This window comes from Enhydra lutris, unplaced genomic scaffold, assembly GCF_002288905.1.
Source record: "Enhydra lutris kenyoni isolate GAN:26980312 unplaced genomic scaffold, ASM228890v2 scaffoldscaffold17, whole genome shotgun sequence".
Lineage (NCBI taxonomy): Eukaryota > Metazoa > Chordata > Mammalia > Carnivora > Mustelidae > Enhydra > Enhydra lutris.
The window spans coordinates 8,448,304-8,474,111 of record NW_019154101.1 but is presented as its reverse complement, the minus strand read 5'-3'; the positions used below and the strand labels follow the sequence as shown (position 1 = coordinate 8,474,111).

The following is a 25,808-nucleotide window of genomic DNA, read 5'->3' as shown; positions in this document are numbered from 1 at the left end:
ACAGGTATGATTAACTAGAAATATGGAGGTAGAGATGCCTGTATTGCACCTGGTTCATTCCTGGTCCCGGGCTGGGTGATTATATTCCATGTCTAGCCTATGGCAGGTGGAAGCTCTGTCTTTGACACTAGTAGCAGCTCTTCCTGACTCTGTGATGTCCATTCAGACTAGAGCAGCACTATACCTTTGTGAGAACCATTCACAAAGTGAGCATGTGAAATTCTATACTCTGACCACAAGGAGACAGAGCAGGAAAGAAGCATGATTCTTCTTCTTGGAGGTCTGGTAATGAGACAAAGTCAAGGAGACTCCCAGATCAGGGATGCCAGACCCACCCGCCCCGGGATTTAGGGCTGAACCCTGTGTAGAGCAATGGATGGGAGAGAACAAAGTATTTACTAGTATAGAATGACATTTGGAACATGATTGGTGTTAGTACTTCCAAGATCTGTTTGTTTGTTTTTTGTTTATTTATCAGAATACTGCTGACAGTAAATATGTGGGTTTTCGATGCCAAGCAAAGATGGCCCCCCACCCGGACACCAATCAGAAGTAGTAGGTCCCCATGTTGCCCTATACTTCAGAGAGACATGGCTGCAAGTTGGAAGTTCCCATGATCCTCTCCTCAGGTTGAATAATTTGCTAGAATGGCTCAGAGAATGTAGGGAAAGGCTTCACTTACTACTATCAATGCATTATAAAGGATATTCTGAAGAATACAAATGAATAGCCAGATGAAAAACTATATTTCTTATATTACCACAGCTGGACATTTTCTTGAACAGAGCACATGAGTTTTGAAAGAAGGACAGGATGAAAGATGTTCCTCTCCTTGGCCCTTTTATTTAACGAGTATTTATTGAGCATCTTTAGTGAGTAGGACTCCTTACAAAGTACTTTGACAAAAACAAGGATGAGTCACACAAGTCTTGTCTGCAAGAAGACTGGCATCAGCAAACAAACAGAGCAAACTAACATTGAGCCAGTTTTGCGCATTGAGCTAACACTGAGATTAGCATTGAGCAAATGAAAAATATTCCTTGAGAGCCCTCTGTGTGCTGGTCCCTGCCTCCAAGAACATAAAGTCTAATAGAGAAGACTGATTTTGAACAGTAATGACAAATGTAGTGAGTGTTTGGAAAGGGAATATTCATGAGCCTGTGGCAATGTCTAACAGAGAGTTTAATTATTGACTGAGGGTCAAAATGGTGCCCCCAAAGAATGACATTTCCATTGAGATCCAAAAGCAGATTGATGGCTGGAGAAGTGAATAGGGTTGCAGAGCAGTGACAGAGGTTGCCCCAGTAAGAGAAGCATAATATGTGAGTCTTCAGTCAGAAAAGAGCTGGGCCTTTAGGAGTTCACCATGGAAGATGAGAGTAACAGGACTTCATACTTGATCTTAAGGGTAACAGAAAGTCAATGGAGCAGGATGGTCTTCTAAAAGAAGAAGGATTATGGGTAGGACATTAAGAGGGTTTTAGTGCAATCCAAACTAAGGAGAATGGTGACTTAGACTAAATGTTATTAGTGAGAATGGAGAGAAGAGATTGAAGAGCTATTTCAACATTTGACAGTAGGAGAGAAGACTAGAAGACATCAAGGGAGCCCAGGATGAACATAGAGCAAAGCAGGAGGGATTGCCAGAGAGTGTGGTTGTCACAGAAACAAGGACAGACTCAATAAGGAGTGAAAGGTCTGCAGTTAGTCATAGGCTACCTGGGCTGAGCCAAATCACCAAGAAATAACCATTGATTTAGTGATGAGAAAAAACAGGTGCATGAGTAACCAGGATCCAAGTTTGAATGTAACTGTTCTGGAATGCAGGAAGGGAAAGGTGGTCTTACCTGGAAATGGATATGAAAGGCTTGCTGGAAGAGGCTGACCTTGAGCCTAAGTAAATTAGACCAGGATCCAGGGGGTAGGTGGTCAGGGAGGGCAGACCAGGTGGAACTAACTACGTAAGTAAAAGAAGAAGAGATACAGTTTGCACTGGGAAGAGTAAGGTGCATATATCTCTACTATTTCTTTGATTCCTGATTCTGACCATGGAAAGGAAATATTCCAGAAACTTTAAGCAGGGATCTGGGAATCTTGACGAAGGTTGTTACTGGGATATGTAGAGAGTGATTCTAGGGAAGAACCTTTGTTTAACATTAGATCTGCAGGAGTCATTAGTTCCAAAGGCAGGTGAACTAATGGGCATTGTTTCTAATTATCTTTGTATGCGCTGTCCAAAATGGCAGCTGTGGTCCCTTGGGGCTGCTGCATATTTGAGATGTGGCTGGTCTGAACTGAGAAGAGCTGTAAGGGTGAAATATACACCAGATTTTGATGATTTAGATACTTTATATTCTTTTTTTCAAGGTCACTGACAATTTTTTCTGTTGAACACATGTTGAAATGATTATATTTTAGGTATGTTGGATTAAATGAAATATATTATTAAATTTAACTTCACCCATTCTTAATTTTTAAAAAGATTTTATTTATTTATTTAACATAGAGAGAGATCACAACAAGTAGGCAGAGAGGCAGGCAGAGGGGGAGGGGAAGCAGGCTTCCTGCTGAGCAGAGAGTCCATGCTGGGCTTGATCCCAAGACCCTGACATTGTGACCTGAGCTGAAGGCAGAGGCTTAACCCATTGAAGCCCCCAGGTGCCTGCACCCATTCTTAATTTTTACTATGACTGGAAATATTTTAAAGATTTTATTTATTTATTTGTCAGAGAGAGAGAGGGAGAGAGAGCAAGCACAGGCAGACAGAATGGCAGGCAGAGGCAGAGGAAGAAGCAGGCTCCCTGATGAGCAAGGAGCCCGATGTGGGACTCGATCCCAGGACGCTGGGATCATGACCTGAGCCGAAGGCAGCTGCTTAACCAACTGAGCCACCCAGGCGTCCCTGGAAATTTTTTAAAAATACATTTGGCTCACTTTATATTTCTATTGGACAGTTCTGATCTATGTAAAGGAAAATCTTCAACGTTCTTCCTTAAATGTCAATATCTCTTTTCCCTATACTTTAAGACTCTTACATTTTCTTAGATATTGCTTTCACTGTTTGTCCTTCTTGAAAATATAAAGATTATTAATAATGTGCCTTATTATCTTTCTTAAAAATATTTTATTTCGTTATTTGAGAGAAAGAGAGAGAGAGAATGAGGGAGGGGCAGTTGGGGAGAGAGAGAAGCAGACTCATGGCTGAGCAGGGAGCTCAACATGGGTCTCGATCCCAGGACCCTGAGATCATAACCTGAGCCCAAAGCAGATGCTTAGGTGCCCCTACTTTATTGTCTTAATGCAAGTATTGCTTTTTATTTAAAAAGAAAGCTCACAATACTTGAGTTGAAAAGCAGGCTGTTTCCTGTGGCCCGTTAACTCTTTCTTTTATGAGCCTTAGCACAGCTCATGAATCACAAGAGAAAAGTCTTCAATAAGAGAGCTTCTTGGAGCCCATCTAGTGCAGCCAAACCTACAGTGTCACTCCAAACTACATATAGAATGACCCTACATTCTATGATATCAAAACTACCCAATTCTACTCTTTGGGGAGTGTGGCTTTGTCTAGTGGAGCCTCCAACCTTGTGTGGGCGGAGGAGCTGCCCCTGACAGGCACACCTCCATGGGAAGTGGGTCAGAACCTCCCTTTCCATGGCATACTCTTCTTGCCAAGAGAGGACAGCTTCTTGTCCTCACCAGTTCTTTTCAGCCTGTGCTGAGACTATGCTGAGGTTGGGGGGAGCCAGAATTTCTGGGGTAGAAACCCAAAGGACAGGGAGACTTGCAGGATGGGGCACAAACTAGATCTATAGACTGAGTGCTTTGTCAGGCCTTGACTTAGGATGTTGACCAGCTTAAGAAGGACAAAAGAATAAAGAGCAGAAACCTGGGGCAAGACGGTTAGGAACTTGCAAAGCAGTGCAGGAAGGAGGTGAGCAGGGAACGGGGAGCCTGGAGGAGGAGGATGGATTTGTAGAGACAAGTGGGAGTGGACAGCAAGTAAGGGAAGCATGACTAGAAGCAGCCCAGGCTTGGGTGGATGTAAGGGAATGGGGGTGGGTGTGTGGGGCTGTATTTCTAGCCGAAGAAGAATTGAACTATCATGCTTTGATACTCTCTGGAGGGAGACAGTAGACTGAGGGATAGGTTTGGAGGAATTACAATTTCCTGAAACACTGAATATTCTAATGTCAACCATCTCTGGGTCTGACATATTTCTTGTCTTTGCAGGATGAATTGGATCTCACCGACAAGAACCGAGAGGCTGTGTTTGCACTGCCTCCAGAGAAGAAATGGCAGATCTACTGCAGCAAGAAGAAGGTGCAATGTCTGACCCCTTCCACGGCCACCTCAGGGTCCCCAGCATGGGACAGCTCTTGTCTCCATGCTTGCTCACTCAGTCAACAGATATTTATTATATGCCAGCATCATTCTAGGTGTTGGAGGCAAAAAATTTCCCCACTCTCATTGAGCTGACCCTCTGGGAAATGGGATTCTGTTTTCCAAAAGTCCTTGGTGCAGGTGCCCACTGGGTTCCAGGAGCAGGGCTGGGTCCAGGAGACACCAAGATGACAAGTCTATACTCTCTTCCCATGCCTGCCTGGAGAGTGTGTTGTCCTGTGCTGTACCCAAGGGCTGCTTTGTGTTGTGAGGTATCAATTTGGGGCCAGGGTGGCTTCTTCAGGATCTTTGGCCCCCCTCCCATCCCAGGCTCGGCCTTACAGAGCAGCAAGTATATCAAAGTCACACATTGGTCTCCATTCTCCCCACTTTCTCCTTCCCCTCTTCTCCTTCATTAAGAGATGTCATTGGTCTCCTGATTATGGTCTTCCTTAGGAAGGGGTGTTCCCGGCTCCAGTTGGGGCTTCATTAAATCTTATCTTCTCCCCTCTGCTTCCCTTGGTCTTTCTCCATATCTGTGTCTCTCCTATACATCTTTTTGTCTGTATCTCTCTCGCGCCCCTTCTGTTTTATTAGCCTCTCTTTTTCTTGGTCCATCTTCCTTGTCTCCCCTCCACCCTCCCATTTTTTTTTAATTAAAAAAAATTTTTTTATTAACATATAATGTATTTTTAGCCCCAGGGGTACAAGTCTGTGAATCACTGGGTTTACACACTTCACAGCACTCACTATAGCACATACCCTCCCCAATGTCCACAACCCCACTACCCTCTCCCAACCCCCCTCTCCCCAGCAACCCTCAGTTTGTTTTGTGATATTAAGAGTCTCTTATGGTTTGTCTTCCTCCCAATCCCATCTTGTTTCATTTATTCATTTCCTACCCCCCAAACTCCCCAGGTTGCATCTCCACTTCCTCATATCATACCCTCCCATTTTTAAGACTAGCAGCTTGTTCCTTTGACCTTAGAGTATAGGAATTTGGGAGTTAGGACCCAGTTATTCCTGCACCTGAGGCTCGGCCCTGCTCCTGCTGGGAGGAGACAGGCAGTTCTGGGGCAGTCCTGAGCCTTTGCTTCTTTATGTTTCCTGAGCCTGTTTGTTCATGGCTCTTTTCATCTTCTCCTCACCCAGGGTATTTGTCTTATCTGGGGCTCCATGACCTTGTAAAATTGGGGATTAGACTGCTATACCATTCTAGAGTTGGAAGGAGCTGAGAAACTTTTCAGTCTGCCCCTTTCTTCTGCACATGAAGTGAGGACAGCCTAAGGAGGCAGTGGACTTGCCTGAAGGTCCCAGCCAGTCATGGCCAGTGGCCGCACCATTGCTAGAACTCAGATCTGCTGGAGTCCGAGATCCTGTGGCAAGATGTAGGGTCTGTGCACACTAGTCTAGTATACTCGATGCACATTTATTAGGCACCTGCAGAATACTATGTGCTGTGTCCAGAGCTCTTATAGTGAAAACGAAGATCTTTAAAAAGTACAAGTTATGAGAGGGAGGGAGGAGAAAATTAACTTCAGGAGTAGTTTATCATGTCTTGTGCTTCTCCACTTTCCAAATGGATTTACTGTGGAGTTCCTGCAAGTGGATCTCTTGCACAACTTCAGTAAAAAATGAATTAAAATGTAAGAACAACTTGTTCTACCTTCCAAACCAGTTTGCTTGTAATCTCCCTCCACACTTTCACACACCCCTTTCTTGCTATGTGGTGCTTCTTCTATCCTTAACATGCTCCCCACCTGTCTGAGCTTCAATAAGAAGTGGGGGCATCTAACACAGAAGGTTCATGAGGGGTCTCTGAGAGATGCCCCCACCCTGGGCTTCCACAGCCCACTATAGACACTTCTACCATAGAGCATTTGTCACTATACCTCTGGCACTAGACTATTCTATGGAAGACAGAGACTGACTTTTTTAAATTTATTTTTTTATTAACATATAATGTATTATTAGCCTGAGGGGTACAGGTCTGTGAGTTGTCAGGCTTACACACTTCACAGCACTCACCATAGCACATACCCTCCCCAATGTCCATAATCCAACCACCCTCTCCCTACCTCCCTCCCCCCAGCAACCCTCAGTTTGTTTTGTGAGATTAAGAGTTTCTTATGGTTTGTCTATCTCCTGATCCCATCTTGTTTCATTTTTCTCTTCCCTACCCTGAACTCCCCACTTTGCCTCTCAAATTCCTCATTCATTTCAGTGAGATCATATGATAATTCTCTTTCTCTGATTGACTTATTTCACTCAGCATAATACTCTTTAGTTCCATCCATGTTGTTGCAAATGGCAGGATTTCATTTCTTTTGATGGCTGCATAGTATTCCATTATATTTATATACCACATCTTCTTTATCCATTCATCTGTTGATGGACATCTAGGTTCTTTCCATGGTTCAGCTATTGTGGACATTGCTGTTATAAAAATTCGGGTGCACGTGCCCCTTCGGATCACTACATTTGTATCTTTAGGCTAAATACCCAGTAGTGCAATTGCTGGGTCCTAGGGTAGCTCTATTTTCAACTTTTTGAGGAACCTCCATGCTGTTTTTCAGAATGGCTGCACCAGCTTGCATTCCCACCAACAGTGTAGGAGGGTTCCCCTTTCTCTGCATCCTCGCCAGCATCTGTTGTTTCCTGACTTGTTAATTTTAGCCATTCTGACTGGCGTGAGGTGGTATCTCATTGTGGTTTTGATTTGTATTTCCCTGATGCTGAGTGATATGGAGTACTTTTTCATAGTCTGTTGGCCATCTGGATGTCTTCTTTGCATAAATGTCTGTTCATGTCCTCTGTCCATTTCTTGATTAGATTACTTGTTCTTCAGGTGTTGAGTTTGATAAGTTCTTTATATATTTTGGATACTAACCCTTTATCTGATATGTCATTTGCAAATATCTTCTCCCATTCTGTCAGTTGTCTTTTGGTTTTGTTGACTGTTTCCTTTGCTGTGCAAAAGCTTTTGATCTTGATGAAGTCCTAATATTTCATTTTTGCCCTTGCTTCCCTTGCCTTTGGTGATGTGTCTAGGAAGAAGTTGCTGTAACTGAGGTTGAAGAGGTTGCTGCCTGTGTTCTCCTCAAGATTTTGATGAATTCCTTTCTCACATTGAGGTCTTTCATCCATTTTGAGTCTATTTTCATGTGTGGTATAAGGAAAATGGCCCAGTTTCATTTTCCTGCATGTGGCTGTTAAATTTTCCCAACACCATTTGTTGAAGAGACTGTCTTTTTTCCATTGGACATTCTTTCCTACTTTGTCAAAGATTAGTTGAGCATAGAGTTGAGGGTCTATTTCTGGGCTCTCTATTCTGTTCCATTGATCTATATGTCTGTTTTTGTACTAGTACCATATTACCTTGATGATGACAGCTTTGTAATAGAGCTTGAAATCTGGAATTGTTATGCCACCCACTCTGGATTTTTCTTTCTTTTTTTTTTTTTTAAAGATTTTATTTATTTATTTGACAGACAGAGATCACAATTAGACAGAGAGGCGGGCAGAGAGAGAGGAGGAAGCAGGCTCCCTGGTGAGCAGAGAGCCCATGTGGGGCTCAATCCCAGGACCCTGGGATCATGACCCGAGCCGAAGGCAGAGGCTTTAACCCACTGAGCCACCCACTGAGCAACCCACCCAAGCCACCACTTGGCTTTCTTTTTCAACATTCATCTGGTTATTCGAGGTCTTTTCTTGTTCCATATAAATTTTAGGATTATTTTGTTCCATTTCTTGGGAAAAAAATTGATGGAATTTTGATAGGGATTGCATTAAATGTGTAGATTGCTTTAGGTAGCATAGACATTTTCACAATATTTGTTCTTCCAATCCATGAGCATGGAACATTTTTCCTTTTATTTGTGTCTTCCTCAATTTCTTTCATGAGTACTTTATAGTTTTCTGAGTACATATTCTTTGCCTGTCTGGTTAGGTTTATTCCTAGGTATCTTATGGTTTTGGGTGCAATTGTAAATGGGATTGACTCCTGAATTACAGAGACTGACTTTTTGCTCAGTACTTTCAGGGCTGAGAACAGTGGTTGGCATGTAGTAGACGCTCATTTAATGCATATGGGATGGATAAATGATGAGCTGGCAGAGGCAGAAAAGTGTCTATTTGATGATGCATTTGTTTTTAGTTCTGTGATCCCCTTCCCAAGGTCAGAAGATAGAATTGGGGGTCTTCCATCATGAAGAGTTAACACATAGTCATGTGAAATCACAAAGACCAAATCAAGGCAGCTTTCCCACTGATCTAAAATTTGAATTTTGTGAAACGAAATTGTGAAGCTTGAGTAGAGGGATACAGGGCAAAGTCCAGGTCAGCTAACAGACAGGTGGTTTGTCAGCGAGGTTCTGCAAGAAGAGGCAAGTTTTTGTGCAGATTTGAAAGCAGGAAATTAGCAGAAGGCAGGTGAAGGGGAATGTCCAAATAAGACAGGGACAGGAAGAAGCAGGGTGTATGTAATGTGCAGAAGCAGAGTCACTGGCTGAAGGACAGGGCTAGATCTTCAACCAACGTTAATATTTACTCAACTCTCATTGTTCTTGCCCATCCTGGGAAAGAATTGAGGCTTTCCCTTGGCACCTGAGGGCTGGGCCAAAGGCCCTGTGCTCTGAGTTCTGCCAGAGCTACAGCTACACCAAGCCCTCCTGATTCTCTCCATAACCCAGGGCTTTGGGAATCTCTCTCCCTCGTTTAGTGAAGTTACTATTCACAGAGTGCCTACCATGTACCAAGGAACTGCACCAAATGCTTTATATCAGTCCTTCTCAAACAATCTGAGAGAAAAAACAAGTTTTTTTTTAAAATTCCAAACTCTCAAAAACCAATACTTTTGTAAAATACAATAAGAATGGTATTAGAAAGTAAAATTTAAAAAAACAGATGTATAAAGTATAAGTACAGATTTTTATCAGGTTCAACAGACCTAAAATTATATTTTATTAAGAAGCAAAGAGGGAACAGATACAACAGGAAAAAAAAAAGAATTTATTTTTAATTATCTATCTTGTTCATGGAAAGTGCACATACCCATGTGATTTCTGCCTGTGTCACTGGCCGGTCATGAGAGTCAGTGTTCATTATCTACATTTTTACAATGGAAGAAATGGAAGCCTGGAGAGATTTTGCAACTTCCTGGAAGTTATCCCTATCTGGGTGGGGCTGGAGAGTGAATCTGCTGACAGTGAATGAAGCTCAGGACCTCAAGCCATGGGCCCATCTTGCCAGGTGGTCCATACAGTCTTTCTTCTTCTTCCAGGAGCAGGAGGACCCCAACAAATTGGCGACCAGCTGGCCTGACTATTACATTGACCGCATCAACTCTATGGCGGCGGTGAGCAATGGCTCCTCCCCTGCCCCCGCCCCACCTGGAAAAGCCAATGGGGAGAGTGATCCTCTGGCATCTTTCCCTGCCCTTCACACCCCACTCACTGGGGATCAGTAGGTTTCCAGTTACTTTTTTAATCATAATGCCTCCCTTCTCTGTGTGACTCAGGAGGTCCCCAGGCATTTAAACACTTATTAACCATTGGTATATCACACAGTCTTGGAAAATAGGCTGAGCCAATAATTCTCCCCATTCCACAGATGAGGAAAGTGAAGTCTGGGATTGGAACCTGGGTCTTCTCAGAATCTGACCCTCTTAGGAAACCATTCCTTGAGGCCCCACCCTTTCTGAGTCGACGGTGGCTCCTGGGTCACACCTGGGCTCTGGGGGGTGCAGGCAGCTGGGAATCAGGCAGCCCAGCAGGACCTCTACCCCTTTCCACCTACCTCAGATGCAGAGTCTGTATGCCATTGATGAGGAAGAGACCGAGATGAGGAACCAAATTGTGGAAGACCTGAAGACAGCTCTCCGGACACAACCCATGAGGTGACTCATGTTTCCCCTTCCCACTTCCTTCCACACCCCTTCACTTGGTGGTCCCCCACAATATCCTGAAGCTTAACCCAAAGCTCTGCTCCCATCCCAGGCCCCTTGCCATCTCCACAGCCTCCTCCCACCTCCCCACCGCTGGCATCTCCTAGAGCTCTCTGCGCTCTGTTCCACTTTCTGCTTCCTACAACCCCTCTCTCTGAAGAGCTGGAAGGCTGCCAGAGGAAGGGCATGTGGGGGACCAGGGTAGAGGGCAGAGGAGTGTGGCATAAACCTCAGGTCCTGAAGAGCTATCTGAGCAGAAATTGAGGGCAGGTACTTGTTTTTCTCAAGAGAACAGAATGGGAGAGAAGGAGGTCTTATGTACAAAGTATGTAAGAAAGAGCCCCAAGAACCAGTGTCTCTACCATGGAGGAGGGCAGTGTGGGCGAGAGAGACTCTAGCCATTAGGGGAAGATGTGGTGTCTGTGGACCAGATTCCACCACCTAGAGTGATGCAGGCTGGGCAAAGGGGATGAGTTTGAGAAGGACCCTTCCCCTTTCCCAGGCCATACTGTGCAAACGTCCAAAGTGGGCCAAGAGCCACAGCTTCTTCTCGTGCCTGAGAGCTTGTAGCTGCTCGTGGGAGCCGACTGTTAAGTTTTCAGCAGTTTTGCAAGCTGCTTTTTAAACATGGCTATGATTAGAATATAAGTGGCATAAACTTAAAACTAAATAAATCATACCAAAAACAAAAGTAATAAATACTTGAAACTTTTCACTCCCTAATTACCTAATGATCTTACTACATTTTAGTTTTATGTATGCTCTCGACTGTTATATATGCTCTTGAGTTTATATTCGTTGTATATGCCTGGTGGAAATACAGCTGACACTGAACAAGGAGGGTGTTAGGGGTGCCAAGCCCCATGCAGTCGAAAATCTGCATATAACTTTTGACTCTCCCAAGACTTAACTACTAACCATCTACTGTTGACCAGCAGCCTTACTGATAATATAAACAGTTGATTCGTACCTATTTTATATGTTACATGTATCTTATATTCTTACAACAAGGGAAATTAGAGAAAAGAAACTGTTAAGAGAATCATAAGGAAAATGTAACCATAGTATTGTACTGTGCTTACTGAAAAACTTCCCATATAAGTGGACCTATACAATTCACACCTGTGTTATTCAAGGACCAACTGTGCTATAAATGTTGCATCTCTTCCCAACTCCATGTTCAATGTTGTCACATTGATAGCTTGAAATCAGCTATGCTGGGGATATGTATACTGTGGAAATTGGCAAACACTATCATCAGGCCTTTTTTTCTTTCTTCAGAGAGCCAGTTGTTAAATGTTTTTACCAGCATACTGGTCTGCGTGTGTGTGTGTGTGTGTGTGTGTGTGTGTGCGCGTGCGCGTGTGTGTGCGTGCGTGTGTGTGTGTCTGTGGTTTGGGCTGAGTTCTCTACTTTCTCTACTTTGGGAGCCTGGAACTAGAGCCTCAGGAGAATGGGAGCATCTTAATCCTGCGTGGTTCCAGGGGTGGGGTGCTTGTAGGAAGGGGGTGCAGGAAGGATGAGGACATCGAGAAGGAGAGAGGTTGAGGGAGGTTTGCCAGGTTTCTCTCCCACTTCAGTTTACTGTTCTTTCCCTTAATAAAATTCTGACAGTCATGGTGGACAGTCATGGTAGAAATTCTCAGAATATAGAAAAGCATATAATAGAAACAAATAATACCTATTTCAATGACTTAATTTGAGAGTATATTTCATTTTGTAGAGATATTTATATAATAGTGTGGAAATACACAAATACACTTGGGACCAAATGTATTGACTATATGCAACGGTTCCCTCAGCTCCATTTATGACATTTCCTTGGATCGTTACTGTTTTATGAAATCGAGTGTTCTAAGCATCTTTGTGTGTATGTGCGTGTAAAGGCACGTGTGCCATGGGTAACTTTGACACCAGATGAAAACTATTGACCTCTTATCAAAATGATACTTTTAAATAATAAAATAGATAAGATGAGAAATAAACCACTTTAAGTGAAATACAGTTACCAAATATGAAACATTTGTGAGATAGTGATTAAGATGCTTCTTTATGTCTTAAGCAGCATGAGCTAGCAACCACCATGATATTGAAGTGTTGATGAGTAGAAAGGATAGTCTGAGACACCTGCAACAGCTATAATTTGATATGAAAATGGCTAATTTCTTTGGGTGACAAAGTCACAGGTTCTACTAATCCCATTATAGTTTATTGTCCGTGTTCATCATAAGATGAAAGGATACACTTCAGGTAGAGGTTACCAAAAATAAAAGTATAACTTATTTTTCCCATCCACATTCACAGACCTCTGCAAGATAGCCATTGGCCCCTTAGGGGAGCACAGACTCCAGGTTAAGAACCTCTGAACTAACTCCTTTTTTAAAATGCTTTTTGTTAATATTCAAGATAACCTAGCTATTTTCTTCAGGATCCTTTGAAGGGTGCCTTTCCCAGCCTTGGTCCTGTGATTCACTGACTCTGATGGACCCCCGTTTGGAAGTCCTCTTTGTCTTCTGACTGTAATTCTCTTAATTCCCATCCTCTCTGGAGATGAATTTTCAGGTTTAACAGCCGTGATAATTATAGTAATAATTACTGCAATCGTTCCCTTCATGTATATACCATCACAGCCAGGCAACTGACAGCCAATGACCTGCAAAAGCATGGCATTTAAGGTGCAAATAAGGCACAAGTCTCCTGTGAGGGGGATGGGATTTTAATGCCTTAGATAAATGCACTAAATGAACCAAGTGGCTACTGTAGGTGGGACACAGTGTTACATAGGTCCAGGGGTAACTATTTGCAAAGTGTATACAGAGTCCTATGCAAATTCAGGAGACCTGTTGTGCTAATGGAGCTGGCCTGGACAGGTTCGTGACTCGCTTCATTGAGCTGGAGGGTTTGACCTGTCTGCTGAATTTCCTCCGGAGCATGGACCACGCCACCTGTGAAAGTCGTATCCACACCTCCCTCATCGGTTGCATCAAGGCTCTGATGAACAACTCCCAGGGGCGGGCGCATGTGCTGGCGCAGCCAGAGGCCATCAGCACCATTGCGCAGAGTCTGCGCACAGAGAACAGCAAGACCAAGGTGGCCGTGCTGGAGATCCTGGGTGCTGTGTGCTTGGTTCCTGGTGGCCACAAGAAGGTTCTGCAGGCCATGCTCCACTACCAGGTGTACGCAGCTGAGCGGACCCGCTTTCAGGTGAGGGGCTAGCTGAGCGCTTATATGAAGAGACATAAGGGACCTCAAGAGATATGGGTTTGGCTGGGATAATGGACCCCTCACTAGACCATGGGTTCCTTGAGGCTGGATTCTTGGTATATGGGTCTACGTCTCTGAGCTCAGTGCCTGATGAATCACAGAGGTTGAGTCTGAAATGGACCTGAATGCAGTTGCTGGGGCCAAGATTTTAAGCCCTATACCTGGGCCAGTGCTTACTATGGGGACCCCAAGAACAGTGCTGGATACCTAAGCCATGCTATTCTCTTTTCTTCTCCCTGACCTGCCCCAGAAAAGTAATGAGATAGTAAGTATAAAATCTTATGTAGAGTAAGTGTCAATAGATCTAAACTGTCACTAAAAATGCTATGGTTTATCTATCTGTATAAGCTATTTGTATATTCTGTCATCAAAGGTTTTTAAGCACTTACTCTATGTGGAAAGTGGCCCCTGACCCTTTGCCAAAGAGGTAAAAGGCAGTGTCCATGCTGTCAGGGAGCTGGGTAGGAAGATTTATGAGCTGTAAGCAGCTGGAGCTGTAAACAGCTCTAACGTGCTGAAACAGCATTTTGGCACAGCCCTACAAAATAAACTAAGATCTGGGGGCGCCTGGGTGGCTCAGTGGGTTAAAGCCTCTGCCTTCAGCTCAGGTCATGATCTCAGGGTCCTGGGATCGAGCCCCACATCAGGCTCTCTGCTCGGCAGGAAGCCTGCTTCCCCCTCTCCCTCTGCCTGCCTCTCGGCCTACTTGTGATCTGTCTCTGTCAAAGAAATAAATAAAATCTTAAGAAAAAAAAATAAACTAAGCTCTGGAGGTGAGTGGCAGGACTGAGACTGAGGCGTGGAGAGGCAAAGGACACTTCTTGGAAAAGCTGTGCTTTCAGGAAGGTCCAGGGTAAGCTAGATTGATTGGGGATAGCAAGCAAGTGGGGCATGCTAGGCGGTTAGAATGGTGGGAACACAGGCACAAAGGCTGGACTTGTGGGATCCTGAGTCCGCCTTTTCTCTCCTGTCCTGCCTTTCCATCCAGACACTGCTGAATGAGCTAGACCGAAGTTTGGGCCGGTACCGGGATGAAGTGAATCTGAAAACAGCTATCATGTCCTTCATCAATGCTGTCCTCAATGCTGGAGCTGGAGAGGTTAGGCATCTTCTCCTTGCTCTTACTGTTCCTGGACTTTCTGGCCCCAGGGGAGTGTGTGCAAGTGCCTCCCTGGGGATGTAGCAGAGGGATGGGGCCAAGACCTCCAGTTGGTGGGGCTGTCACTACCATCACTGTCTTCAGACTACCTTTATCAACTCTTGCCTCTTTCACTTGGGGCTGAGAAAGAATGGATTATCATGAACCTTGCTGTCATGAGGGGTTCTTGAGGAGTTTCTTGCATGGGTAGCATTGTGCATTAGGTGTGTCCTGGACAAAACCTAAGTTGGCTGACTGATGCTTGCTTAGGATGGTGGGGGATCATTTATGGGAGGAGGGCAAGTGTAGGCCCTTCTTTCTAGAGTTTTCCAAAGACCTGCTTCTGGACTAGGTCTGGGCTAGTCCAGACCTTCTTTTTTTTTTTTTTAATTTATTTTATTTTATTTTATTTTTTTTATTTTCAGCATAACAGTATTCCTTGTTTTTGCACCACACCCAGTGCTCCATGCAATCCGTGCCCTCTCTAATACCCACCACCTGGTTACCCCAACCTCTCACCCCGCACCGCTTCAAACCTCTCAGATTGTTGAACTGCTTCTGAGTTGGCTGGTCATGCCCTCTATAACCTTCTGTTAGGAGATATGGCTTCTGATTTTCCTTACTATGGGATCAGAATAGGATCTCAGACTAAAAATAGCAACAGTTGAAGAAGAACTTGAAGAGCAGATTAACTCCCCAAATTCTAAGGGAATCAGATGCTCCAATCAAGGTCAGTTTGTTGAAGGTCAAGGGGGCAATTTAATGATCTCTACATTTCCTTCTTTTCTGCCAGCACACTTTTCTTGCAACCAGCCCTGATGAGCTAAGTTAGGTGAGGTGGGTGGGAAAACAGTCTGTTCCTGAGATGCTGATGTCACCCTTGTCAATACTAGCTATACTAATCCATTCTGATTAGATGGTAACCATACTTTATCAGGTAATGTAATGTCATCCTGTTGGTAATCTCATTGCCATTTTACAGATGAGAAAACTAAGGTTTTCCCCAAATGACAAAACTGGTGAATGTCAGAGCAGGGATTTAAACAAAGATCTGTCTGAAATCAAAGTTTATGTTCTACATTACGGTGCCACTCTTGGATGCCAAAGGCTGAGAAAACTGGTAAAGGACTTAAAGGAAGTGAGGCAGGACACCTAATGGGAGTAAATAACAAGGTCAAGTGTGTCTTCTCTTGCCCTTTCTTGGAACTCTGGACCCGAGGCAGTTCCAGATGGGTTGTTGCAGGTGATGTAGTGGGACAATGACTGGAGTGGGTCTGCTGGGGACTCTTGTGGAAGAGCCACAAGCCAATGAGTCTGGTCCTGCTTTGGTGACCCCCAGGATAATCTGGAGTTCCGCCTTCATCTACGGTATGAGTTCCTGATGCTGGGGATCCAACCTGTGATTGACAAACTCCGGCAGCATGAGAATGCCATCCTGGACAAGTAAGACCCACCTGTCCCCACTGCAGTCATATGGGGATAGTGCCTCAGTTGGGGATGATCAGGACTTTCAAGGAGGCTGCCCTTCCTACTAGAAACCACCTGCCATACACAGTATCAATTCAAAATCAGTTCTGTGTGGGGAAGGTGGACAGCTCTCACCCCCCTGTCCCACATCCTACCTATGTCCCTGCCTGCTCTCTTGGCTTACCTGCTTTCTCATTTCCAATGTTATAGGCAGGTGGGCCCAGTAGTCCTCAATCATGGCAGTACTTCCCCAGGGTGGGTGTGGGAGCATTTGGAAACACATGGTGGTATTCCTTTGGCTTTCAGACTGGCTGGTTGGGGGACACTAACTGGTATTGATTGTGGGAAACCAGAAATACTAAACATCCTGCAGGGCACTCCTGCTTAGCAAGGGAATTGCTCCACTCCAAATGGAAGCCGTAAAAGCCTTCATTGATAAAAGGGCACAATTAAATTCCTATGTGTTCCTTAATTCCAATTAAGTTCCTATCTGTCTCTTCTGGTTCTGTCCCATTGGTAGACTATTTTATTGCACTGAGTCTTAAGGGAGACAGGATGGGCCCTTTTGAAATGGAGTTGGGGAATGGATGGGGTGAAAAATGACAGACCCATAAACTGGCTTCGTAGGTTGACATATGGACAGTATGAGAATCCTGGTGGAGGCAGAACAGTACTCCTTGACTGGGTGATTTTATCCCAAGGGACAGTTGGCTAAGCCTGGAGATGTTTTTGTTGTCACAGCTTGAAAGGTGGGGGCTGCTACTGGTGTCTGGTGGGTAGAGATCAGAAATGCTGCTGAACCTTCTACATTGCACAGATCGGCCTCCCACAACCAAGGCAAATCTAGCCCTGGTTATCAATAATGACAAAATTGAGAAAGGCTGATCTAAGGGGACAGGCCTCTAGGCTAGCCTCCCTGAGGAGGGGGCATGGGGTTCTATAAAGGAGAAGAGTGCTGGCCTACAGACAGGTGGCTTCCTTCTGATTTTGCCTTGGCCTCACCGGAATGAAGCTTTCAGATTTAGTTCACTGGGGAGTTAAAGGGGTTGACCCTCAAATAGGGACATCCTCAAAGTAATATCTACTCTCTCTATCCCCCCATCCTATCTAGGCATTTAGACTTCTTTGAGATGGTCCGGAATGAGGATGACCTGGAGCTAGCCAGGAGGTTTGACATGGTGAGAAGCCTACAGGGATGGGGCTACAGCAGTGGGGTCCCAGGTGGCCCCACAGACTCTTCTCCAGATCCCATGATGTGGTAGGTCCAGTGTTGGCTGGCTTCCCTGGTGAGTGGCCCTATAGCCAGGTCCTGCTTCTGGAGCCTGGCAGTGTGTTGACTCTGTGAGGCCTCACCTGGCAGGCCTTACCTACCAAGGGCATCTCCTTTGCTGGGAGATTGCAACCCCCAAAGGAAAGAGGGCCTGTTCTTACTTGTGATAGTCTCAAATTCTCTCCAGGCTACTCTTCCCCTGCCTTTCAGCAATTTCCTGAGTCCCCTCTCCCTGTCACTAACCAGATCATGCTTCACAAACCAGATTGTCTTTTCATTTCAATCTCAATAACCCTGAAAATACACAATTCTGCTACTTAAATATTGTATTATAAAATCTCCACTCAAATAGAAACCTACATCTGGTGGTGCTCCAGTCACCCATCACCGTCCAATTATATTGTCACATAAACCTTGGATTTATAACAAGGAGACTGAGATTAGTTTGCCTTGTCACACAATGAGAGTAGATCTGGGATTTGAACCCAGGTTGCGTGAAACTATGCTACGTGGTCCTTGAATCACCTATGTCCCTGTCCCCTTCCCTTAGTTTGAATTAGTAGCTCTCAACCAGCAGTGTCTTTGCTTTCTCCTTCCCCTGTGGACATTTGCAATGCCTGGAGACAATTTTTGTTGTCACAACTGGTGTAAGGAGAATGTCACTGGCATCTGATAGGTATGGACCAAGGATGGTATGGAACAGCCTATAGTGAATAGGACAGATCCTCATGCTGAAGAACGATCTGGTTCAAGATGCCAATAGTGCTGAAATGGAGAAATCCTGCTTCATGTAATTAGGACATCTCCCTCCACCTTTTCTCTGTGCCTCTCTTTTGAAGCCTGGCCAGAAGCAGGAGAAGGAACATCATCCTGGGAAATGGGGCTCCGTGGATGGAAGTAGGGTTTTCCCCCCTCTTCTTCCATGGCTTGCCCCTCCCTGTTCACTGTGCCCTCCACTCCCTCAGGTCCACATTGACACCAAGAGTGCTTCCCAGATGTTTGAGCTGATCCACAAGAAGCTAAAGCACACTGAGGCCTACCCCTGCTTGCTGTCTGTTTTACACCACTGTCTGCAGATGCCCTGTGAGTACCCTACATGTACCTCTTCCTTAGCTGGTCTGAACGTTGGCCTGGGGCAGGTTGAGACAATGTGTCAGGACTTCCCTGAGTTGGTGAGTCTGGCTGGGTCTCCCTTGGCACATGTCCCCAGGAGGTCTGGCCACAGGATGCATGCCCTTGTTCTTCCTTCCCTCTTTGGGGTCAGGACTTCCACTGTCATCCAGGTGAGCAGCTGGGGACTTGGGCCTGAACAACGATGTTCTGGTCTACCAGGAAGAAGCTTGATCATTGTAAAATCAAACAGAGCTGGCTGTCAGCTTATGACAGGAGAGTTATCAGTCCTCTTGGGGGGCTCCAAAAAGCAGCTTTGTGTTTGGGGGACTAGCACAGATCCAGACTGAGCATGCCTTTTTCCAAGGTTTTATCAACTCCTCCATCCAGGTCTTGCGAGCTCCACTTTAATGCACTTTCCTCTGCCTCTCTTTGCAAATACTGGATGTCAGCATATAAGCTTAGCAGATGCTAAGCTTTTTAAGATCCAGGTGTGCACAGTGACTGAATAAATTACATATAATCACTAATAGCCAACCCAGCATGCAATTTGAAATGAGAATGTCATATTTAAGCTCTTCACAAAACCACAAATTTGGAAGACTAGTATGGCCAACCAAGATGGTCAACCTGGGCAGACTCTCTACTGGTGGTGATGGTGGCATTTGTTTTCGTGGTGATGGTGACAATGACTACAGTTTACTATGTGCCAATGTTGGGCCATGCATGATGCAAGGCACTTTGGCACAGTGTCTCTAAACCTCAAAATGACTTAAGGGGTGTGCATTATTATACCTGATTTATAGTGGATGAACTTGAGGCATGGTGATTCTGTACATATGAAGAAATTTTTATTTCTTTGGGGTTATGGCTTTAGATGAAACCTGTTCTACTTCTGTGAGCCAGTGACCTGCCTTTACCCTGTATTCTGGGTGAAGGGTAAATGGAAAACTATGCCACATTGCAGTGCCTGTGTCAGTGAAGTATTGGAAAAGAAACCGAACACAGTGACCTAGACCAGGAACCTATCAGTTCTAAAGCTCAGTCCAGAGACCTTCACAAAAGATGTAGGAAGTGCCTGAGAAACCCAACTTCTCCTCTCTCAGGTTCTCTTTGTGGTGCTCCATGGGTAATGTCAACGGGTGTCTTCCTTCAAAATGGGGCTTTGCAGACAACCTTCCACCTTTAAGCATTATGGTTTGACTCTGAGATCAGCATCATGTTGGCTGACCTCCTTTGGTTGGTCAAAGTACTTGGGATCAAGATGAGGAAGAGGGGCTTGTGGCTAGCCATGAAAAGAAAACCCATGTCCCACCAAACCATGACTACAGAGGATAGGAGTGGAGCCCTGTGAGGTCAGGCGTCACACACAAGCCTTTGCCTTCACAATTCCGGGTTACCTTCACCAAGAAATCAGCCTGGATTCCATTAGCACTTCTCCAACCCATTCTGACTCTCTCTTTCTTAGTGCATACCTGTAGTGAGTTTCCATTCATCTTTCACCATAGAACAACAGCCTAGATAATCCTAAAACCTTTTCTTTTTTTAAATTTCCCTGGAGACTTCATTATTTAGCAGGTAATATTTTGGAGCAGATTTACTTTCTGAAAGGTGCTTTTTTTTAGATAATGGAAAAGACAATTTGTACTCCCAAGGCATAGGCTATTCAGGGTGCCTACAGGGAACAAAGACAGCCAAGAAGCACTTCAGGAAGTAGAGAAATGTATCTAGAGGATTGACACACTCATAGAAAGTCAGTTGCAGATCATCAAGAAATTGCTGCATTTGTGAATCTCCATCTTCACCATCAGCATCAGTAGCATCATTGCCTCTTCCATCAGACTGGGAGCTTTCCAAGGGCAGGAGAGGGCATGTTTCATCAGCTTGTGCCCATGCCATGACTCTAGGGCAGGGCCCCAGGGTGTTCCAGGGCTCAGTAAGGTTATGATGCCTCTTGTCCTTGCAGACAAGCGGAACGGTGGCTACTTCCAGCAGTGGCAGCTCCTGGACCGAATCCTTCAGCAGATTGTCCTCCAGGATGAGAGGGGTGTGGACCCTGACCTGGCTCCCTTGGAGAACTTCAACGTCAAGAACATTGTCAACATGTGAGCAGTGGCCAGCTCTCACCTGTCCTCCTCATCCTTCCTCTCTCCTCTCTCAATCTCTCTCATAAACCAGATGCCTCCAAATGCACCTTAAGGAACATGCCCAGTAGAATTCTCTGATACGATGGAAATGTTCCATATCTGCCCTGTTCAAACCTGGCTGCTGAGCACTTGACCTGTGGATAGTGTAACTGAGGAGCTGAATTTAAAATTTTATTTCATTTAAATTCAGATAGCCATATGACGTGGCTAGGGACGATCATATCGAACAACACAAGTTTATAGGGGATGTAGTCAGCTTTTTTTTCTCATTTTTTAAAATTTAATTTCTTTTCAGTATAACAGAATTCATTGTTTATGCACCACACACAGTGCTCCATGCAATACGTGCCCTCCATAATAACCCACCACCAGGCTCACCCAACCTCCCACCCCACCGCCCCTTCAAAACCCTCAGATTGTTTTCAGAGTCCATAGTCTCTCATGGTTCATCTCCCCCTCCAATTTCCCTCAACTCCCTTCTCCTCTCCATCTCCCCATGTCCTCTGTGTTATTTCTTATGCTCCACAAATAAGTGAAACCATATGATAATTGACTCTCTGCTTTACTTATTTCACTCAGCATAATCTGTTCCAGTCCCATCCATGTTGCTACAAAAGTGGAGCATTCATCCTTTCTGATGGAGGCATAATACTCCATAGTGTATATGGACCACATCTTCCTTATCCATTCATCCGTTGAAGGGCATCTTGGTTCTTTCCACAGTTTGGCAACCGTGGCCATTGCTGCCATGAACATTGGGGTACAGATGGCCCTTCTTTTCACCCCATCTGTATCTTTGGGGTAAATACCCACTAGTGTAATTGCAGGGTCATAGGGAAGCTCTATTTTTAATTTCTTAAGGAATCTCCACACTGTTCTCCAAATTGGCTGCACCAACTTAAAATCCCACCAACAGTGTAAAAGGGTTCCCCTTTCTCCACATCCTCTCCAACACACGTTGTTTCCTGTCTTGCTAATTTTGGCCATTCTAACTGGTGTCAAGTGGTATCTCAATGTGGTTTTGATTTGAATCTCCCTGATGGTTAGTGATGATGAACACTTTTTCATGTGTCTGATAGCCATTTGTATGTCTTCATTGGAGAAGTGTCTGTTCATGTCTTCTGCCCATTTTTTGACATGATTATCTGTTTTGTGTGTGTTGAGTTTGAGGAGTTCTTTATAGATCCTGGATATCAACCTTTTGTCTGTACTGTCACTGTAGTCAGCTTTTTAAAAAAAAAATTATTGTTTGAGAGAGAGAGAGAGATCATGAGAGAGCACAAACTTGAGTAGGGAGGAGAGCCAGAGGGAGAAGCAGACTTCCCACTGAGCAGGGAGCCTGATGTGGGGCTTGATCCCAGGACCCTGGCCTGACCTGAGCCAAAGGCAGACACTTAACCAGCCGAGACACCCAGGTGCCCTTGTACTCAGCTTTTAATGATTCATTGCATGGAGTGGATAGAGGAAGTATTTAAACTTATTAACAATGGTCTGTGAGATAACCAATCCTCCAGTTTGCTTTTGCATGACCCATGAGCTAAGAATAGTTTTTACATTTTAAAGTGTTCATGCTGAGTGAAATAAGTCAAGCAGAGAGAGTCAATTATCATATGGTTTCACTTATTTGTGGAGCATAACAAATAACGTGGAGGACAAGGGGAGTTAGAGAGGAGAAGGGAGTTGGGGGAAATTGGAAGGGGAGGTGAACCATGAGAGACTAGGGACTCTGAAAAACAATCTGAGGGATCTGAAGCGGCGGGGGGTGGGAGGTTGGGGGAACCAGGTGGTGGGTATTAGAGAGGGCACGGATTGCATGAAGCACTGGGTGTGGTGCAAAAACAAGGAATACTGTTATGCTGAAAAAAAAAATAATGCTTTTATACTTCTAAGTGAAAAAAAAAATAAAGTGTTTTTAAAAACAAATGAGAATATGTGACAGAGACTGTACCTGCTTTATAAAACCTAAAATATTTATTCTAACCCTTTAGGGAAAGTTTGCCGATCACTGAAATAGAGCATGGCAATTTAACTAAGGCTGTTGGATAAGGATGTCAGAGCCTAAGGTCTTCTGGCTTATCTTTGACCCTGTGTACTGAGAAACACAGAACCAAGTTTAGTCACATCAAGTAGTAATCAGATGTTATGCTAACATACTAATTTTTAATTTTAAACTTTTATTTGACTTTATTTTTTTAAGTTTTTATTTTAATTTCCAGTTAGTTAACATATAGTGTTATTTTAGTTTCAGGCGTGCAATGTCGTGATTCAACACTTCCATATATCAACCCGTGCTCATCATGACAAGTGCCTTTCTTAATCCCCATCATCTGCTTCATCCATCCCTCTGCCCCCTCCCCTCTGGGAACCATCAGTTTGTCCTCTATAGTTAAGAGTCAGTTTCTTGATTTGTCTCTTTTTCTCTTTTTTTTTCCCTTTTCTCATTTGATTTGTTTCTTAAATTCCATCCATCTGTGAAATTATATGGGTTTGTCTTTCTCTGACTGATTTGTTTTACTTAGCATGATACTCTCTAGCTCTGTCCGTATCATTACAAATGGCAAGATTTCATCCTTTTTAATGGCTGCATAATATTCCACCATTTAAATGCACCACATCTTCTTATCCAATAACCAATTGATGGACACTTGGGCTTCCTTCAGATCTTGGATTTTTCAAATAATGTTGCTCTTAGTGAAAGTCTGATCCAGTTGCCCTTTAAGGAGATAAATTGGCTCTCAATTTGGTCACATACCAAAGCCAAGTAGATAATGATTTTTGAACTATTCATGCTATTGTTTTCATTTTACAGGTAGTTGGGTATTGATGTGGTTAATCCTACCTGGTATGCTGGACAAGTGCAAATAGAAAAGTAATCAAAATGCAACTTTATTTCTGATTTTTATTTTTGTTTTCTACCAGTTCCTTGCACTATTTAGTGGGGAAGCTTTTCCTCTGCCCTCAGATCCAATGAAGTTTTTGCTTCTTCTTGCACAATGGAAGTCTTAAGATCATTTTAAACAGTATCAAATCTGCAACTAGAAGAACTAGTCCCAGATGTGAACTATGTGAATTCTAGATTAGATTTAGCCTTCACTCTTTCTCTTCCCTGGACTGGGGCTGGAAGTTGCAGTGGGAAGGGCATGTGTAATGATTGGCTTTCTTTCTCTGTTCTGTTTTTCTTCTAACCCATTGTACACACATACCCCCTTCTATTAGCTAACCAGTTTTTAACCCCTATCACAGTGCAGGGGAAGGAAGGAGAAGAGGAAAAGATCTCACTTGATCAGGTAACTTAGTAAACAGGCTTTCTATTCTCTGGCCTTGGCACATGGGTGAAGACATGAATTATTTCTGGGATCTTCTGAAGCTCTTTGGCACAGGCATCTCACTATAAAACCCTGGCCACTGGCCATTTAAGGCCTTTTTATCCCCTGGGACTGGGTGGTACCATCCCTTCCATCAGCCCCTGATTCACTAGCAATCTAGTACACAATGGCACAATGTTCAAGTGTCCACTTCTCTGCTAGGTGGACATCTTGAACAGGACTTAAAATGGCATCAGCCCAATTTCTCCATGATGCTTGCATGAGAAATCCTCATGCAATCCATGTGCCAACAAAGTCCAAGAGTGCTGGATATCGCAGCAGAGCACCACTCTCCTGGTTAATGTTCCTTCACTCTTTGGACCTGTCTGGCCCCAAGTTGGACCCCAGTCCACCATGCTTCCTTCCCAACATCAGGGAATGTGGGTCAGAACTCTCTCAATTGGTTCAACAAAGACAGTGGATGATGGTGAAGGAGGTAGGACCTCCAAGAAGGACAGCAATGGCTCTCTCCAAAGACTCTTAACAAATTATGTTCCCTTCCATACTCTGTCCCCTCTTTATATCTTTCATCTGATTGTGGAGGCCAAGATTCATGGATCTAACTCTGCCATGTTTTTAGAGTTACAAAAAACAAAAACCTGATTATTTGGGTCTCATTTGGGATTTCATCTCTATTACACTTCGATGTCTAGATAATAGCTTAATCCCCATTACAAGAGTTGGACATGAATGAGGACTTCCTGTGACTTAGATACATCCCCTCTTTACCCTCAACATATTCATTCTGTGGTGCTGGGATGGGCGATTTCTCTTACTCTTATACATTGGTCTTTGGAAGCCTGTACCATGGTAGGGCTAACATTTTGATCTCTTTCAATGCAAAAACTTATTTTTACAAAGGTGTACCAGTCATCAGACAACTAAAGGAAGCCTGAGATTTAGTCCTAGTTCTACCATTAGTTAAGCTATTGTCTTCATCTCTGCTCTCAAGAGCTTCAACTATATCACAAGGGGTTGGATCATAAGTTATTTGAGGGTCTTTTCAGTTTTCACAGTCTGCAGAGAGACACATGAGAACTGGGCAGAGCTGGGGACCTGGAGAGACATCTGGAGAGTCAGAATCCTAGCCTCCTTGATGTGGCTGGACAGATTGGAGATCATGGAACTGATGTGGGGAATAGGGGGATGATATATCTTTTGGGAAGTAATGAGTCAACAATCAACAGACCCTTCCCTGTATTCCCCACCAGGCTCATCAATGAGAATGAGGTGAAACAATGGCGAGACCAGGCAGAGAAGTTCCGGAAAGGTAAGGGGCTCTGCCTCAAACCACTGCGTGCTCCGCACGACCCCTCCCCTGCCCAGCCCAGGACCCATTCGAGGTAGACCCATGCATATTCAATCGTCTCTTCCCATTTTCTCTCCTGTCCTACTCCCATCCCAGAACACATGGAGCTGGTGAGCAAGCTGGAGAGGAAGGAGCGAGAATGTGAGACAAAAACATTAGAGAAGGAAGAGATGATGCGGACACTGAACAAGATGAAGGACAAGCTGGCTCGAGAGTCCCAGGAGCTGCGCCAGGCTCGAGGACAAGTGGCAGAGCTGGTAGCCCAACTCAGTGAAATCTCAGTACGTGGATACCCTCCTCTCTTTACATATTGAGCTGAGACCTTCAGGATGAGGTGGGAAGAACAGGTGTGGGGAAGGGCTGAGGACCTCAAGATGAAGGAGAATTTAGAGGAGCAGCTCAAGCCAGGATAGA

General features: G+C 44.4%; 1 protein-coding gene across 4 annotated transcripts in view; it reads left to right on the top strand.

Moving 5' to 3' along the window:
- Window positions 1–25,808, top strand: part of LOC111147685 (dishevelled associated activator of morphogenesis 2) — a 56,449-nt gene that overhangs the window by 687 nt on the left and 29,954 nt on the right. For 3 of the 4 annotated variants that reach the window (XM_022503909.1, XM_022503907.1, XM_022503906.1), the window contains exons 2-12: window positions 4,231–4,320; window positions 9,662–9,736; window positions 10,182–10,276; window positions 13,195–13,528; window positions 14,577–14,687; window positions 16,066–16,169; window positions 17,305–17,371; window positions 18,429–18,546; window positions 20,540–20,678; window positions 25,297–25,355; window positions 25,491–25,675. In XM_022503909.1, the coding sequence (XP_022359617.1) occupies window positions 4,231–4,320; window positions 9,662–9,736; window positions 10,182–10,276; window positions 13,195–13,528; window positions 14,577–14,687; window positions 16,066–16,169; window positions 17,305–17,371; window positions 18,429–18,546; window positions 20,540–20,678; window positions 25,297–25,355; window positions 25,491–25,675 (1,377 nt within the window). Of the gene's footprint in view, window positions 1–4,230; window positions 4,321–9,661; window positions 9,737–10,181; window positions 10,277–13,194; window positions 13,529–14,576; window positions 14,688–16,065; window positions 16,170–17,304; window positions 17,372–18,428; window positions 18,547–20,539; window positions 20,679–25,296; window positions 25,356–25,490; window positions 25,680–25,808 lie in introns of all 4 variants that reach the window. The other variant, XM_022503908.1, reaches the window with a different exon arrangement.